Source organism: Camelina sativa, chromosome 15, assembly GCF_000633955.1.
Source record: "Camelina sativa cultivar DH55 chromosome 15, Cs, whole genome shotgun sequence".
Taxonomy (NCBI): domain Eukaryota; kingdom Viridiplantae; phylum Streptophyta; class Magnoliopsida; order Brassicales; family Brassicaceae; genus Camelina; species Camelina sativa.
The window spans coordinates 6,000,594-6,019,538 of record NC_025699.1 but is presented as its reverse complement, the minus strand read 5'-3'; the positions used below and the strand labels follow the sequence as shown (position 1 = coordinate 6,019,538).

Below are 18,945 nucleotides of genomic sequence, written 5' to 3'. Positions count from 1 at the left end.
TTCCTCGGGTTCGGTTTATTTGCCCAGGCCTAACACCATCCCTGGCTTATATATAACGTACCCGTTCAGTTAGGTGTTTTATGTTTTGATAATGGCAGATTAGGTACTTCTTGTTATCTAATCTATCTAAGAGCATTATAGAATGTAGTGAGTATTGTTTTTCAAATTGGTGTACCTTTTGAGTATTGTGGTCTGTCTCTGTCACGTGGTGTTTGTGGTTCAAAGAAGGGGCTCTCCTCCACATTAATCTCCCAAATTTACCTGTTTTACCCCTCTTCTCGATCAATGTTGTTTTTCCCCTTGGGAACAAAACAGAAGGGTGTTTTGGTAGTTTCCTTTTCATACAAGCAAATGGAAAGAAAAAAAAACTCTGAGCCTTTAAATATCTTTGACTAACGTCGTTAACTCCATGTCATGGGCCACGCTTTGGATATTGTGACAGCTAGTTTACTTACTACTAGTTGGTGGTCTAGTAGCACCGCACGTAATGTGTCTGTGTAGGCAAAAAGCTCACTCACACGTGCGTGAAGGTTGCATCATTAATTCATCGTACGCAGTTCAGATTATCGCCATTCGCCACTACTGAACAAGAACAACGCAATCACTAATATGAGGTATTATATCAAATTATGTATATATATGATATGATGAAATGGGGAATGGAAGTCTATTATAGCTAACGGTCAAAAACGTAGTAGAATCCAATGTGATCGAATTAGTTGGATCCCTATTAAAGAGGACTTACTCTCTCTACCAAATTATTACATCCAATTGTAATTATTTTAGCGGATGTCCATGTTAGACTAAACCATAAAGATGACAAAGTCACACATGCAGGGTAGTCGCCTGGATAGATGTGGCGGTGCTAACTGAAGAAGAAGACAACATTGTTAGGAAAAATTATTTGGGACTCAATATTCTAAGATTTCTTGAAGCACATGTGGCTTCATTATTGACAAATAGGTTTTGGAAATTAATGGGTTTGATTGGTAAACACAAACAAAACTTTACAAATGGTACAGTTTTGATTTTTACCAATCACAAAAATTTTACCAAAAACTTTATTAAAAGTTTGACTCTCAATTTTTTTTTACAGTTTTATAATATTTCGTAAAAGCTTACAACTTTGACTTACAGCTTTTCTGTACAGCTTAGATCACGTTACCAATCAGACCTAATATTAGAAACGGAAATATAACACTAGGAAGTCTCTTTTGATTTAGAAAACTTAGATTAGGAATTTAGGAAGTCTCTCATAGGTTATGGATGTACCTCACCGAATACTAGTGGCTAGTGCACTTAGGTTTAATTAGTGACCCTTATTACAGGTTTCACAGAGTAGAGCTATGAAAAAATCATGTTTCGTTTCATGTAATAGAACTTTCCATAGAGCAAAGCGGTAAATTAAAAGATTTGATGTTGATGCATATTCCCATTTGCAATGGTATAGCTACGGTCTACGGAGCTACCTTTTGTTTCTAGTGGATTAGTTTTTGAACTCGGTCTTAGCTAGGAAGTAAGTTAAAGGACTGAAGTTTGTAAAAAAAATTGTGTGCTCTCATTTATTATTAACTAGATCATCTATTCCCCCCATTTAGTTAGAACAAAGAAGCCATCCCCGAGTACGTGTCTCCAAAAATTTATCTATATTTTACTAGTACGCATGGGTTAAGACTTAGACTAGTCCGGAATGTCGGTAAAGCGAAAGGCTATCTATCCAAAACTTATAATTGCAATAAAAGCCACAACACAACGTTGTGATAGGGCATGATTGAAGGAGAGAGAAAAAGCAAGTAAAAAAGAATTATGATTTTATGGAGCCATATAGATTTTATATAATGGGGAAAAAGTTAGTATGATAATAGTGTGACATGATGGTATATGACCACACGAAAGGAGGTGGAGCCACAAGTTTTTCTCATCGTATCCCCCTTTCTTATATTCTGTTTAATGACTCCATTATTGGAAAATGGACATACAATGCGAATCATACGTGTATTTTTTTTATTTTTTTTTGAATAGTGGAGGGATCCTTCCTATACCAAAATTCATAAGCATTTCAAAAACATGTGAAAAGTGATACTCTACAAAAACTAACTATGATTGGATAGAGGTGAAAACATGATTTGAACGTTTATAATCCATAGGTTAATTCGATAGATTCTTGGAGGGTACCAAATGACTGATATCATTATAGTATCATAGTACGCTAACCATTTGGCTGTATAAATAATTATATATGCCTGACATGATCGTCAATCTATGGATGTATGCATATTGTCTTCGGGCGAATACATTGAAAATGTGACTTTTTCACTTTATTCCTATTAGTTGAATTATTAGATCGAATCATAGAGAGGCCTTGAATCCAATTTTGACTTGTTCCTACAAATCTTGGAGAATGTCATGCAATGTAATTACACCATCAGTAGATTCAGTACATATCCAAAACTAAGGAAACAAGTCAGTTTAAGAAAATGAACATACGGTCTACGGATGAAGGGTTATAACTTGTAATGTGATCTGATTCTTGTTGTATTGAATATCCAAGAGTAAATTTAGAGTATCCAAGAAATGCCAAATTAATAATTAGGACATTACACCTCGTTAATTAGCTAAGACAACAATACCAAAGGAATCAGTAAGATTGTAAAAAAACAGAAGTTAACTAGTCTAATTAATCTGAGTCCGGGTAATGGTAATAGTCATCATCAAAATCCGAACTAGATGCTGAAGAAGACCCATGATAATAATCATCATAATCGCTGTTACTATTATGATCAATAGCAAACACATCTTCATCACCGACATCATCATCATCATCATAATAATAATCATCAGAATCATAATCACATATGGGGAAACACATAAACTCCCATACACAGATACCAAAATGAAAAAGAGGGAGGCAACAAGCCACCTTCATAAGCTCTTGGGTATTCAACAACTCCGACGACGGAACTCTCCTCATCCGCTGCCACTTTTCAGTGGAAACGTTCGCCACCGTCACCACTGCCGAGCTGCTAAACACCATAGCCAACAAAATCCTCTATTTTCCGTCTTCTTTACAGAACTAGGTCGTGGTTTATGTTTTTTTTTTTTTTTTTACTTTGTTAATTATAGTCTTGCACATGTCGTGAAGCTTGTGATATCATTATTTTTCGCAGCAAAATATTCACATTGTTTGTTTACCTAGAGGAAAAAATAAATAAGCCAAAATTTACATGTATTTATTTCTTTAAAATTTTTTATTTATCTTTTACAACATTTAAGTACTTAATTTATCTAAAACTGCTATTTTTTATTTAATAATCATCAGATACATAACCAATTTCTATTTATTTTGATCATTATTCTACTATATTAATTGAAAAGTAAAATATAAAACTAACTTTATAAAGTGTAAAAAATTACATTATCATGCCATTAGTCTTAAGACAAATGTTTAATTTCTCAGCAACGGTAAAAATATAATTTCAATATTAAACTAATAGAATTTTTTTAAATAATTATTAATTTCCAAAAAAAAAATTTCTTTCTCCAATTAATTATGGACGAAAATTATTAATTAATTTTTAAAATTTCTAAACCAATCAGAACTTTTAAAAGTAAGATTTTCTATCTAAGCATCTAAATTATTATTTTAATAACTATATTTGGAAGATTTTGTTAAGATTTTAAATTATGATTCTCCTATCATATTTTTATTTAATTTATTTACAAATTGTTTTGAATTATCATATAATACATATGATAAATAAATATGTAAATTTTTTCATGCATGTGTTGTGATTTGAATATTTTAAAACGAAGATATATATATTACTCAATCTGTGAATAAAAAATATGTTTAATTCTTCGATTTGAATGTTCGAACTGGGTGTGATTGGGGGAAGAGAAGTGGATCTCTCTCTCTCCCTGTATGTCTCGATTAATGGGGTTCAGATCGGAAATCTGTTTCTCCCTGTTCAAAGAGTGGATCTACTGGATACGGTCCTTGCCTGGTTTGCGGATCTTTTTGGGTTCCCGGATTTTCCTGTCCCGCTTTGGTGGAGTCGAAATTCCGAGCGTGTGATTTGGGATTTGGTTTTGGGTGGAGATTCGCGGGGTTATTACCAGAGACTGTAAGCACGGGTCCTAAGGTTCTGCTCTTAATACTCTTTGATGATGTCCGATTTGGATGGGATTCGCGGGGATTGCGATTACGATTGCGATTACTAGATTCGGGCAGATTGGGTTCTTCATTGTTAGGATCGGGGTACTCTGAGGAAAATCTGGTCTTTTCGAGCATTTCTGATTTGCTATGTGATGGTTTTATACTCCCAGGTTATAATCGAACTTTATTTGTTCTGATTTGGTGTGATTCCGGCGTTTCTTTTCTGATTCGATTGGTGATTAATTTCGCGATTTTCTCTTCATGGATCAGACGGTGGATTTGGTTGATATTATTCTCCAATGGTTTTCAGGATCTCTCGATGGTAAGTTCTATGCACAGACTTGATTGTGCATTAATGTTACAATCAGATTCAATCGAGTGTGTGATGAGAATCTCTTCGATCCGATTTGATGGATTCTCTAGGATAATGGTTAGTGTTGTGATATATATGCGAGGGTTGGAGTTTCGCTGTCTGAGCATCTCTCTTTGTTCTTGGTTTCTTCATTCTCTCATTTGTCTGGTGCTAGTCCATGTTTGGTTGCTACGTTTGGTGTTTCTTTGTTCTCCAATGGCTCAATCGACGTTTGTCAAAGGCAAGGGATCTCTTCTGCGTACGGAGGTGGTCAAGATTCCCAGTTCGGTCTTGGCTGAGAGGATCCAACAGTTTGATCTCACTCTTATTGGGAGACTGATGAACCCAGTGGTTCAGCGGACTGAATCTTTGGTGTCCACTTTGCCTAAGATTTGGCGGCTTGAAGACAGAGTGGTGGGAGCTGATTTGGGTCAAGGCACATTTCAGTTTAATTTTTCGGATGAAGCTGATCTTCAGGGAGTGTTACAGAATGGTCCTTATCACTTCGATGGCTGGATGATCTCTTTGGTTAAGTGGGAGCCCATTGTATCCTCTACTTACCCTTCTGCCATTAACTTTTGGGTGAGAGTGTCTGGTATCCCAATGCACCTTTGGGAGGTTGCTACCTTGGAGGCCATTGGCAAGAAGATTGGTATCATCCGGGATATTGATGAAGAATCCGGCAGTGTTTGTGTTACTGTCAATGGCTATAATCCCATTGTTTTTAAGTTGTTAGTGCCGTTTGATTCTGGTGATGAAGTGGTGGTAACTCTTGAGTATGAAAAACTTACTGGCCTTTGTCAAATTTGTTTTTTGTCTTACTCATGATGAGAAAGCTTGCCCAGAGATGATTAAGGATGTTGGAAAGCAAGCCTTTGATCAGCAATCTGATAGGAGAGGGGTTCCGCGACAACAAGGCAGTGGGAATCCAGGGGGTTTTCATTCAGATGGTGGTTGGGAGAAACCGAGGAAAGTTGTCAAGAGGGCGTTGGATTTCCAAGCTCTCGAGTTCACTGCTGGAGCGGATGGTTCGGGTCCTCATCATCAGGCTCGCTATCATGGTTCAGCGAGAGATCAGAAAAGGTCGTATAGTGCGGTTGCAAGGGATTCAGGAGATAACCGTGAGGTTCCAAGGAGTCAGGGAGGTTATATGGGTCAGGCTAATTCTTTCCATCTTAACCGTAAGGGGAAAGGGAAAGTTTGGCCAAAACCACTATATAAGGTTAAGGGTGGTCCTATCGAGAAGCAATCTCAAGTGTTTCTGGGTGATGATTCTGATGCGATGGATCAGGGTACTATTCCACGAGAAACAGCCATGGAGAGCTCTCCTCCTCACGGGATTAATCAAGATTTGTTAGGTCTAGAGTTTGATGAGGCTAACGATGATCTTCTTGGAGAAGGGGAAAATTCGCATGCTAATCCTCCAGAAGAAGGGGAGATTGCGACTGCACAAGAGAGTGTGGGTTTGGGAGATTCAGGTGCGGGTGAGTTTAATCCCGATGTGGTGGTTACGAAAGGTGATGGTAACAAACAGAATGGGAGGGGGAAAGAAGGGAACAAGGCTGTGGATGGCAAACCTGTTAGCATTGGAGTAAGACCAGCAAGAATAAGGATGGGGGCTCTCCCGAAACCGCCGGCTAAAACGTGAAGGTCCTAAGTTGGAACTGTCAGGGCATTGGGGTTGATCTGACAGAGAATTATTTGGGAGATTTGTGGAGGAAGCATCGACCAGATGTTTTATTTTTATCAGAGACAAAAAAATGTTCTTCTTTTTTACAAAAATTTCAATCTAAATTTGGTTATAATAAATTGTTTACTGTTGAACCCCGAGGGGCTAGTGGTGGTTTGGTTTTATTTTATAAGGATGAAATTAATTTATCTGTTTTATTTCACAATGACCGTATAATTGATACAAAAGCTGTTTTTGGTCATCAATTGGTATTTTTATCTTTTGTTTATGGTGACCTGGTTCCCCAACACCGCGGAAAAGTGTGGGATAAATTAACGGATATTGGATCTTTTCGTATTGATCCTTGATTTATTATTGGAGACTTTAATGAATTAATTGGAAACCATGAGAAACAGGGCGGTGCCTTGCGGTCAGCTTCTTCCTTCAAACCTTTTATCTCAATGATTAAGGATTGTGGGATGCTTGAATTTCCATGTTATGGGGACCAATTATCCTAGCGTGGGAATCGGTGTAATAATCAAGTGATTCGTTGCCGACTTGACCGGGCTTTAGGTAATGAAGACTGGCATGCCCTTTTCCCAAATTCAAAGGTAGAGTATTTGGAGATGATTGGATCTGACCATAGTCCTATTTTGGCAACTTGCTTAACGGCGGTCCGGAGGAGACAGAGACAATTTCGGTTTGACAAGCGATGGTTGGGTAAGGAGGGTTTATCTGGAGCGGTTGAATCTGGGTGGAATCGGACACGGAATTTAGAGTTCCGGGTTTTGTTGATAAATTAAGGAACTGTAGGAATTTGATTTCCTGGTGGAGGAAAAATAATGTTTGTACTGGTCCATCAATTATTTCTTCTTTGAAGACTGCTCTGCATGACGCGAAGATGGATGATTCGGTTTCTCTGGAAGAAATTCGGGGAATTGAGAGGAAATTGAAAGAGGCATATCGGGATGAGGAGATTTATTGGCAACAAAAGAGCAGAAAATTTTGGTTAAGGGTTGGGGATAAAAACACTTCATATTTTCATGCATCCACTAAACAAAGGCGGGTTCGGAATAGGATAATTGGTTTATTTGGGGCAAATAACGTTTGGGATGAATCAGCGTTGGGTATGGAACATATAGCTACAACATATTTTGAGAATTTGTTTAAGAAATCCGACGGTGGTGGTATTTCTGAGATGTTACAAGTGTTGAATCCGATTGTTACGGCAGGGATGAACAGAGATCTTGTTCGGGATATCTCGGAAAGGGAAGTCAGACAAGCTTTGTTTGCTATGCATCCGGAGAAAACTCCAGGTCCGGATGGGATGACAGCTTTGTTTTTTCAAAGATTCTGGTCTTCTCTCAAAGGGGATTTAGTGGCTTTAATTAAAGAGTTTTTTCGTACTGGCAGCTTTGATCCGCTATTAAATGAGACCAATATTTGTCTCATTCCTAAAGTGGATCGGCCTCAGCGGATGGCGGAGTTTAGGCCTATAAGCCTATGTAATGTGAGCTATAAGATTATTTCAAAAGTGTTGTGTTTCCGTCTGAAGCGTATTTTGCCTCGTTTGGTTTCAGAAACACAATCAGCTTTTGTTTCTGGACGGTTAATTACTGATAACATCCTGGTGGCTCAGGAAATGTTCCACGGATTAAATACTAATAATAGGTGTAACTCGGATTTTTTGGCATTTAAAACGGATATGAGTAAGGCATATGATCGGGTAGAGTGGGATTTTCTGGAGGCGGTTATGGTCAAGTTAGGATTTGATAGGAAATGGATTTCGTGGATTATGTGGTGTGTATCGTCAGTGTCGTACCAAGTTCTTCTGAATGGTCAGCCCAGAGGTTTTATTACACCTCAGAGGGGGTTACGACAAGGGGATCCTCTTTCACCATATTCATTTATTCTTTGTACAGAGGTTTTGATAGCTAATATTAAGAAGGCTGAAAGGGAGGGAAAATTGACGGGTATTACCATCGCTCGTGGTAGTCCTACTGTCTCGCATTTGCTATTTGCGGATGATAGCCTGTTCTTTTGCAAAGCAACTACGCAGGAATGCCGGACAGTAATGGATATAATTGATACCTATGGCAGAGCCTCAGGCCAAGAGGTAAATTTGGTTAAATCTTCCATTATGTTTGGCAAAAAGGTAATTCCGGATATTCGAACCCAGTTGAAATCAGTTATTGGGATTTCTCATGAGGGTGGTATGGGTTCTTACTTGGGGATCCCTGAGAATCTTCAAGGTTCGAAAACTAAGGTATTTAGCTACGTTAAGGATCGCCTGGATGATCGTGTAAATGGCTGGTCTGCAAAATGCTTGTCCAAGGGCGGCAAGGAAATTATGATTAAATCAGTGGCATTGGCATTACCTACCCATGTAATGTCGTGTTATAAACTACCTCAGGAATTAACATCTAAATTGACAAGTGCAATTTCCACCTTCTGGTGGAAATCCAATGACAAAGCTTGTGGTATGCATTGGGTTGCGTGGGATAAATTATGCAAAGATAAAGCTGAAGGGGGCCTTGGCTTCCGAGCTTTGGAACAATTTAATGAAGCTATGTTGGCCAAACAGTTTTGGCGTCTAATTCACTATCCAACGTCTTTAATGGCTAGGGTGATGAAAAGTCGGTATTTCAGGAACAAACATCCTCTTATGGCAAAAAAACCATATAATCCGTCTTTTGCTTGTAGAAGTATTTATTCCACCAAGGAATTGGTGGTGCAGGGGGCGCGTTGGGTAGTAGGTTCTGGTAATTCCATTTCGGTGTGGCGTGATCCATGAATTCCGGATATTCGTCCTAGGCCGGCAAATGGTCGAGGGAGGCAGTGGCTTCCGAGTCTAATGGTTAATCATTTAATTAATCCAATAACTAAGGATTGGCATCTACCCACTTTGGAGGAGTTTTTTTATCCGGGGGATATACAACTTATTCGGAGTATGCCGGTTAGTAAAACTTACCAACCGGATAGATTAATCTGGCATTTTACTAAATCGGGGAAATATTCCGTCAAATCCGGTTACCGGTTAGCTCGGGAATTGAATATGGATGTAGAGTATGGGCCGACGTGTACGGCTTTGCGGGCTCAATCATGGAAACTTGATGTACCCTCCAAGATCCAACACTTTTTTTGGCAGATTGGATCGGGTACTCTACCATTGCTAGAACGTCTTGCACATCGGGGTGTTCGTTGTGATACCATGTGTAAGAGATGCAATTCTGGAGTGGAAACTATAAATCATGCGCTCTTTGAGTGTCCAAGGTCTCGAGGTGTTTGGGAGTTGTCCTCTGTCCGGATGGACCCATGGGGTTTTCCATACACATCGATTTATGCGAATTTAGACTTTATTTTTTGGCGGGCGTCTTCGCAATCCTGGGTCTCGGATATAGGCATTCAACTACCTTGGATTATTTGGTCAATTTGGAAAGATAGGAATAAAAAGGTTTTCCAGGGTTTTGAGGTAGAGCCTCTTGAGATTTTGAATCAAGCAGCTACTGATAAATTATTGTGGGAGGAGGCCAAGTCTTACTCAGCGAATTATCTGGAACCTCCGACTTTTGTGGAGGATAGGGCATCCTCTCTCCTATGCCAAATTGATGGTTCATGGAAAGGTACAGACCCCTTCCAGGGTTTGGGTTGGTGGTGTTGCAGTGGAGAGCTTACAACGATCCTGTTGGGTGCACGGAGTCATTATCGGAGTATATCTCCATTACATGCAGAACTACAAGCGCTGATCTGGGCTATGGAGTCTTTACTGGTGGCTGGAGTAGATTGTCAAGCTTTCGAGACGGATAGTGTAGAGTTGTTGGCAATGGTGCAGAAGCCGGAAGATTGGCCGGCTTTTTCTACTCTGTTGGAGGATTTCTCTCTACTTCGGAGTTCCTATCCCTCATTTTCCCTCACCAAGATTCCACGTGATGCCAACGTCAGAGCCGATTGCCTAGCTCGCTCCTCATGATCTCTACCTTCAGAATCTACGTTTGTAAACTCGTATCCTCCTGTTTGGGCAACCAATCTGGGAGTTTTATTTTAATTATTATAGTTTGGTTGAAAAAAAAAAAATGTGTTTAATGTTTCACATTGACGGATTGCCGGATTGGTAAAACTAAATTTATGTGGTTTTATTGCTCACAATTAAAATATAATAATTGCTAATTTTAAAACATTTTACAAAATAATGATGCAACAAACAAACAATATAAAATGGTAATATACATTAAACACATTAAAATATTTTAATATTCTAAAATAATGAGTATTTATAAAGATATATGTAGATTTACAAAATAATTACAATATTAAATAACAATTTTTGAAAAAAATGTTGATCCTTGTTATATAGCACTGTGATATCTACTAGTTTTCATTCTAACAAAAAAGATTTAAATACCTCAGATTCTATAGGTTATGTAGCAAATAAAATAATAATGAAGAGCCGACAGAAAATCAAAAGCCCAACAACAATTAGAGGTTTTGACAATTTCTTAGGGTTTTAGTGTCCAAAAGTCAAAGCCCAATCCAGTTAAACCGTCTTCTTCTCTCACCTATCCACAGCAGCACTCACTAGTCGAGAAACAGAGAGATAGAGAGAGATGGAGGCACTTAAGGTATGGAGTCTAACGGCGACGCCATTGAAGCAGTTACTCCGTCTATCTTCTTCCTCTACGCGTCTCGCCACCACAATATACGGAAGAAGATCCTACCACTTATCACCGGTGCTCCGATGTGCCTCCGCAGCTTCTTCTTCTTCTTCCAATGCCACGACGACTGAAACTTCCAAACCTTCCGGCCGCAACCGCCGGTCCGCTTCCTCTTCCAATTCAACCTCTGATCGTGAAGCTATCCGCTCCATTCGCCTTAAAAAGGTTTGATTTTTAATTCAAATATGTGAGCTTTTCATTCAAATATGTGAGCTAGGAATTGGGTTTTTGATCAATGTTTGTTTTTTTTTTTTGGTTCATAGGTTGAAGAACTGAGAGGTCAAGGTCTTGAACCGTATGCTTATAAGTGGGAAAAAACTCACAGTGCAAATCAGCTTCAAGAGATATATAAGCATTTAGCTAATGGTGAAGAATCAGATAATGAGAGTGATCGTGTTTCTATAGCTGGCAGAGTTGTTGCTCGTAGAGCGTTTGGGAAACTTGCATTCTTGACTCTCAGAGATGACTCTGGAACTATTCAGGTTTCATTCAATATCTTTTTTTTCTATTGTTTAGATCATTAGATGGCTTTGTTTTCATTTAACTAGAAGCTGGCTGTGACATTTTCTTATTCATTTTCTAATCTTTGCAGCTTTACTGTGAGAAGGAAAGGCTTTCAGATGATCAGTTTGAACAGTTGAAGGCACTTATCGATATTGGTGATATTTTGGGTGCTAGTGGCTCAATGAAGAGGACTGAGAAAGGTAGAACTTTCGAATAAGATAATTAATCTTGATAGAGAAGCATTGTTTTTTTGGGTTTGTTTACTAACTGTTTGGTCTCTGAACTTTACAGGGGAGCTTTCTATATGTGTGAATTCTTTTTCAATTCTCACAAAATCTCTCCTTCCACTGCCAGACAAATATCATGGTCTAACTGATATTGATAAACGTTACCGTCAACGGTGAGCTCTGTCTTCTATCTAAGTAAAATTGGTGGGTCTGATTCTTAAATGAAAGTCTATAACTTTTATTTGGGTTCCGCTTACTGTGTTTCTTACTAGGTATGTTGATATGATTGCTAATCCTGAAGTGGCTGATGTGTTCCGGAGAAGGGCAAAAGTATGTTATCAGAATATTCGAACTCTCATTTGAGCATTTAGTTTCTTTGGTGTACGATCCCTAAACAAAATGCTTACCTCACGATGTATCAATAGATTTTTTTCAGTTGATTCTCATTTTAAGATTGTTGGAGTTATTTTATTTTTACAAGTCAGTGATACTCTTCTTCTGTTTTGTTGTAGTAGATCGTTTCAGAGATACGCAAGACAGTTGAGTCTTTTGGATATTTGGAGGTTGAAACTCCAGTTCTTCAGGTTTGTGGCCTACCTCCTTCATTCTCAAATGTTCGTTTAATATAGAATTCTTGTATAGGAGTCTGTTCGATGAACTTGTGAAAACTAGGGAGCAGCTGGTGGAGCGGAAGCAAGACCTTTCGTAACGTTTCATAACTCACTTGGGAGGGATCTATACCTGAGGATTGCAACTGAGCTTCACTTGAAGAGAATGCTGGTGAGAAACATCTTGTATTTTCAAATCTCTTAGCGTTTGCTGTCGTTCTTCTTATCTTGCTTTTGTATTACCTCACCACTTTTGGCTGGAAAATAAAATTACCTGTATCTCAGATATGTATGAAGGTTAAATGTTGTCTCTGAATAGATTTCACTTTGTGGTCACAGGTTGGTGGGTTTGAGAAAGTGTATGAAATTGGTCGTATATTTAGAAACGAAGGCATTTCGACACGGCACAATCCTGAATTCACAACCATCGAGGTAGTTCAACATATGCCTTCTCCTCAATCGTATGCATCACTTGTGCTTCCATACTCTTTAATGGTTCCCTGATCCATAACAGTTTTAGCTTTGTTTAGATGTATGAAGCTTATTCGGACTACCAGAGCATGATGGACATGGCGGAATTAATCGTCACTCAATGTGCAATGGCAGTTCATGGGAAGCTAACAATTGATTACCAGGTGAAGAGGCTCTGGCATCATAGCTAGTGTGTGGAGATAAACTCATCTGGATTCTATGTTGGTTGTGATTTGAGAGACTGAGTTATGGTTGCTCTGTGCAGGGAACAGAAATCTGCCTCGAACGGCCTTGGAGGAGAGAAACCATGCATAATCTCGTTAAAGAGATTACAGGAATCGATTTCAGTGTGATAGGGGAAGATATCGGAAATGCCAAGGACACAGTTCTGCTGGCACTCCAAGACGTGCTTGAGCCCAAGGACAAATCCGGAATCAGAGCTTGCTCTTCCCTAGGCCATCTTCTTAATGAGGTGAAGCTTCTTCAGTTGACACTTACTATCAAATCTGAGATTTATGTGCTTAAATCATTTCGCGTTTTCAGGTTTTCGAAGTTGTTGTAGAGCCAAAGCTTGTGCAGCCGACATTTGTCTTGGACTACCCAATCGAAATATCTCCTTTGGCCAAGCCTCATCGCAGGTAAAGTTGTTGCTAGAACTCTGTTTCCTGGCATTGACTCGATTTTTACCTTTTCTCCCAATACTGTTACCATCTTCTAGATCATTCATCTTGTGTTATAATATATTTTCCAAGTGTAAATAGCTTCTTTGTCTGCAACAGCAACGCAAGTTTGACTGAAAGATTTGAGCTGTTCATCTGTGGCCGTGAAATGGCAAACGCATTCTCTGAATTGACTGATCCAGTGGACCAGGTAATGGGATAAGGGAGCCTTCCACATTCCTGCAATTTTGTGTCTTCTTAAATAACAGTCTACATAGTGAAGGATATGCTTTTTTAGTTATCTTTGTGTACACTGGATCATAAAAGATGAGTGATTTGTTTAAATATGGTAGAGGACGCGGTTGGAAGAGCAAGTAAGGCAGCATAACGCAAAGAGAGCAGAGGCCGCACTGGAATCTCCTGAACCAAATGCAAAGAAAGATGATGATGATGAGGAGTCATATGAGGTAACCCTTGACGAAGACTTTCTCACTGCCCTGGAATACGGAATGCCTCCAGCTTCGGGAATGGTATTTTCTTTCCTCTATACAATTAAGAGTAATAGTATCACATTAGTTTAGTGTTAGTACACTGCTATAATATGACCGGATTAACCTTTTATGCTCAAGTACTTATATTGTTTCTTTGTTTCTCTTAGGGGCTTGGAATTGACAGGCTGGTGATGTTGCTGACGAACTCCGCTAGTATAAGAGACGTGATTGCGTTTCCTGTTCTGAAAGTTCAGCAGTAACTCTTAGTTATGCCGAAAGTGGTAATATGCATGTTGTAGCTTTTATAGCATTCTTGTGTATCTTTTTTGGCGATTTTTCTAGCAGCAAGTTGGAAGGAAGAATGTGTAACAGACGCAATTAGATAGCAAATCAACATTCATATTTGTCAGTTTTCTGAAGCTTCTCAAGTTTTGACACATTTGAGAAGCATGCAGCATAAAAGTCATACGGAAAACTCTAAACCCCTTTTGGGGAAGACCATTATAGTTTTTGAAGTTGTCTATGGAACTTTCATAGTCTAAAAACTAATAGACTTCTTCTATATTGTCATAAACAGATTCTATCATATCATTAAGCTTCTTTTATAAACAAAACACGCCAAATGAAACTATTTACGAACTCATCTCTCTTCTCCCACATGAACTCCTACATCTAATCTAGAGCTACGATTCAAAAGAGAATGCGAGAGAACAACAAACTATAAACAGCTAACGAGTAACATGATCAGCTGAAACGTACTTTTCTTACTCGTGCAATGAAAATAAGATGCAACAGCCAAATTCTTGATCAATGGCAAAACACAAGTTAATTACATAATACTGAACACAAAGCCAAAAGAGAAGAAATTAATAACAGGTTATTTCAAGAGGACATGAAAGTCAGTAAGAAACACATCAAGGATATGGAAGTTGAACTAATTAATAACATCTTGCTTTCCTTTTGCGGTTGATTTGAAGTTGCACTAAACTTGGAACATAAGAAGAGAAGACAAGTGGGTGACAATCTCCGTTATCGGGACGATCTCCAATCACAGATTTAATATATCCATCTTCTCCAATGATGTGAGCCTGTTTGGTAGTATAAAAACTTGTACTCTAAATACGCGTCAAGATCAAAAACCACAGCGACCTTCTCCTCCTCGTCGATGAAGAAGCTTCCAGCTTGAAAACCAACAGGATAACCAGTAAGATCAGCTGTTATATTAACGTTCAAAAACTTGCTCCATGATACCGCACTGGGATCAATCTTATTCGTAACCCAAATCTCAATCATCGACGAGGAGGACTCACCTGTCTCAGACCTTTGGTATAACACAGCCACCTGCTCCTCTCTGACACAAGATAGAGTCACACGCTCTTCAGAAAAAGAGCTAGAGGGCAGATAAAGACGCGGTCCAAATCTCTCTGTTGTAAAGTCAAAACAGAGTAAAAAACGTTCATCCTTGTGAGCCAAGAAATAAGTATTTCCTTTCAAAGACACGAAGCCTTCAAGAAACCATGCATGCTCGTCGGGAGTGACAGAAATATCTCTCCAAGAATTAGAGCTAAACTCGTAGATTTGGCTAGCAATACTTGGTTTTATCATACTGTAGTAATCGAAAAACCTCAAGATTTTGTGGTTACGGTTCTTGTCGTATCCGAGAGCATACAAATCTAACTTGAACAAACGGTAACAACCGTCCTGGATCCGCCAAGTTTTCCCTAGATACGGGTTCCATACCACGAGCTTAGAAGCCTTAGAGTCCTGCTCGGTATCACATAATAATAAGCCGTCACAGTGAAAGACTCTCCTTGGCTCGACTTTACCAAGTATACTTATTTCCTTCATAGGTGGATAAACGTATCCACTATATTTATCGCGGATTCCTTGGAGATCGAACGTCATAAAACATACCTTAAAATCCTTTATATAGAACCCGCGAAACTCTTGCTTCCTTGCTGCTTTACCTAACATATGGTTTTTGGATAAATCGTTTAACGTTTTGCAAGTGGATCGCATTGCACTTAGAGATTTCATTGGAACCCTAGAGCATATATCATCTGCTAAATCCCCTGGAAGATCGGAGAAACTCATCCTTCTTCCAAAGTTTTCAAATATCCAAACAGATGTTCTTGCGATTTTTGTAATGTATATATAGGGTACGAATACGATTAGTTTTAATTTTATGCGTCACAGCTCTAGAAAAACTCTTTTCCTTTTCCTACTTTGTTATTTTGTTAATATATCTATTTTCTCGCTTAATAAAAAAATTAATGATTCTAAATTTGTAATTAAGGAAAACACTGAAAAGGAAACATAATGAAAGTGCAAAAACTCATCATATGTATTAGACACCTTCAAAACTAGGGTGTTTCAAGTACGTAAAACATATGAATTAGCCACATGTTCAAGGTGCTGAAGAGATTAACACTGAATGATAAAAGAAGAAGCTACACGCTCCCCTTGTAGCTCTCTAAACTTTTGCTAATTTTCTAATTGATTCTGTGTCGACCAAAGTTGATCTCCTGTTGTTTAGGTTAGGGACAAAGCTAAAAACAAAAAGAACTTTAATCATTACTTTTCCATTAAATGCTTCGAATGTTGTTATTTTAAAGTAATTTTATACTATAATTATTCTTCTTCTTTTTTTGGTTTGAAAAAGACAAGCTAGCAGCCAATGTTTAGAATTTAGAAAGTTAAGTATGATGGATTATACAAAGGATTTATAGTCTTTTTTGTTTGGAGAGGGTAATAATGCTTGTGGGTTTTTTTAGCTTTAGATGTCGATTGAGGTAACTTGGAATGTATGGTATCCGACCAATTTATAAATGATTGACGCCTACACACAATAATAAGCAAATCTCACACATGTGTTGATGAGACAAGTTGTATGGCTTTTTGAGTTTGATTGATCTCGAAATATATATATATGTCAGAACTCAGAAGCATCCTATGTCTCATCATTATTCTCTTTATTAATTGACACACGCATTATATGCATTTTACATACCTATGTGTGTATAAATTCATCATACATCATATATAAATAACATATGTATTACTAGATCATATCTAGATTTGTCAACTAAAGAAAAAAAATACATAGAAATCAAAATTTTTGATATATATACTTCTCCTTCACGTGGAAACTTCGTGTGACTTATTCCATTAATCATTTAGATTTGACATGAGCTATCAAATTATACATTTAGATCTGCTGATACTTATACATGTTCTCTACACAACACTGCATATTGTAAATAGAAGGTCTACAATTTAATCCTGTTATTTAGATGATTTGCAAACAAAATTAGTAAGTTCATGAAAGCATGTGGTTTAGTGGTAGACATAAAAAAAAAATAAAGTTTTTAAAATTATTTTAATTTGTAGATAAATATATATTATTCTTAGGAATTATCTAACAGGTTAAAAAAATATCAAAACAAAAAATATTTGATATCTTCTGAACAACAAAGAGAATCCAATATATAGTAAGCTCAAGAAAATAAAAAGACTTCACCTTTAGTTTTTGTTTTTGTCAACCCAAAGACTTCACCTTTAGAGGCACTGGAAAAAAAAGCAAAAATTCGAGGACTAATAACTACTTTATCATCTTCTTCTTGTTGTTGGTCTATGAGAAAGAAGAAAAAGCAAAAACTTGGTCATTCTTTGTCTCTCACACAAATCATAAAAGTAAATACCTTTTCTCTCAGATTTCTTTTACTTACTTATACACTTATATGGTCATGGATGATTGTTCTCTCAATTTGGAATCTGTTCTTCTATTGCAATTAGTATAAAAAAAGCGTGGTCCCTGTCCTTTTTTTTTTTGTCTGCTTCTTCGTCTGATCAACGCTTAATTTATGGGTCTTTGGATTCTATCGAAACTTGGATAAAAAAATATATATTTGGTGGTTATTAACTCTTCTTCGAAACCCCTTTTTGTTGTTTGCTCTCTTTCTTTGTTTTCCTTTTGTGTGTGTTTCAGAAATCCAGAAATAATCCAACTCTTTTGTCGCTCGGCTCGAAGCTTTTGGTTTTTGTTCTGTTTTTCTCAATCTGGGCACATCAATGGGGGAAGAAAGTTTCTAACTTTACAAAGAAGAAGACAGAGTGGTGTGTTTTGAATTTGATGATTGGGTGGTGTTTTCAAGACCCAACATATGTTTTGATGAGGGTTTTGCTTTGTAAGATCCAGTGCCCTTCTTTCATCTGTTTCTGTAAGCCTTCTCCTCATATCTACGCATCTGGTTCTCTTAAATTGGAGAACTCTCCTCCTTCTTCTCAAGTGTCTTCTTCTACTGCTACTACTGTTGTCGATCATGATGATGATGATGCTGCACATGTAGAAGAAGAAGAGGAAGAAGTTGTTGATCATGTGGATGATGGTTTGTTGACTGAGGTTGAGGTAAAGAAAGAAGAAGAGGAAGAGGAAGGTCATGGTAATGGGGAAATCTTGAAGAGCAGTCTCAGAAAGGAGGTTTTAGATTCAGCTGATGGTGGTGTGAGAAGGGAGAAGAAGAAAGTACAGTGGGTGGATTTGATGGGGAAAGAACTTGCTGAGATCCGAGAATTCGAGTCTAGGTTAGTCATCTATCAACTTGATATGTAGATATGTTGAATCTTTTACCAATTCAAGATTCAAAGTTGCAAACTTTACAGCAATGTTGTTGTTCTTGAGAATTAGTTGGATTGTTATTTGTCTGAAACCCTTGTGTTTTATTTGCAGCGAAGAAGAAGATACAAGATATGATGGCGATCAAAGCTGTGTTTGTGTTATTCTGTGATCAATTCGGCTTAGTTTTACGGAGAGATATGGCAATGGTGAAAAGTGAAGAAGCTTTCTTGAGAATTGGCTCTGTTCAGTTTGCGGCTTTGGATTTAGAATCCATCTACTACATTGAGGTACATATTGTAGAATCCACATTTGGTCAACTGAGGTTTTATGATTCTCGATTCAACGGTTACGGTTTTAGAATTGTTAAAAGAATTGCATTCTGTTACACTTGTTTACTTGACCAGTTAATGGATTTATTTCTTAATCGGATTCAAGAAGCTTTTAAATTTGAAATCACTATGTGCAATTGTGCATTATA

The 18,945-nt window shown here is 37.8% G+C and overlaps 5 protein-coding genes across 5 annotated transcripts; 3 read left to right on the top strand and 2 right to left on the bottom strand.

Moving 5' to 3' along the window:
• On the bottom strand, positions 2,582-3,199 carry LOC104745601. The gene has a single exon (XM_010466890.2). It carries the CDS (start codon positions 3,032-3,034, stop codon positions 2,678-2,680), a length of 357 nt encoding a protein of 118 aa, XP_010465192.1. The 5' UTR covers positions 3,035-3,199; the 3' UTR covers positions 2,582-2,677.
• LOC104748171 lies at positions 9,128-10,147 on the top strand. The gene has a single exon (XM_010469852.1). The coding sequence runs from the start codon at positions 9,128-9,130 to the stop codon at positions 10,145-10,147; it is 1,020 nt and encodes a 339-aa protein (XP_010468154.1).
• Positions 10,735-14,324, top strand: LOC104745600 (lysine--tRNA ligase, chloroplastic/mitochondrial). Its single transcript, XM_010466889.2, has 14 exons — positions 10,735-11,054; positions 11,153-11,371; positions 11,482-11,593; positions 11,685-11,793; positions 11,893-11,950; positions 12,136-12,204; positions 12,293-12,400; positions 12,568-12,660; positions 12,759-12,863; positions 12,965-13,171; positions 13,243-13,337; positions 13,479-13,569; positions 13,712-13,888; positions 14,017-14,324. The coding sequence occupies exons 1-14, from the start codon at positions 10,782-10,784 to the stop codon at positions 14,107-14,109; spliced, it is 1,809 nt and encodes a 602-aa protein (XP_010465191.1). The 5' UTR covers positions 10,735-10,781; the 3' UTR covers positions 14,110-14,324.
• On the bottom strand, positions 14,906-15,943 carry LOC104748170 (F-box/kelch-repeat protein At3g13680-like). The gene has a single exon (XM_019236673.1). The coding sequence runs from the start codon at positions 15,941-15,943 to the stop codon at positions 14,906-14,908; it is 1,038 nt and encodes a 345-aa protein (XP_019092218.1).
• On the top strand, positions 17,387-18,943 carry LOC104745599 (nuclear polyadenylated RNA-binding protein 3). The gene is made up of 2 exons (XM_010466888.2): positions 17,387-18,433; positions 18,579-18,943. The coding sequence occupies exons 1-2, from the start codon at positions 17,982-17,984 to the stop codon at positions 18,634-18,636; spliced, it is 510 nt and encodes a 169-aa protein (XP_010465190.1). The 5' UTR covers positions 17,387-17,981; the 3' UTR covers positions 18,637-18,943.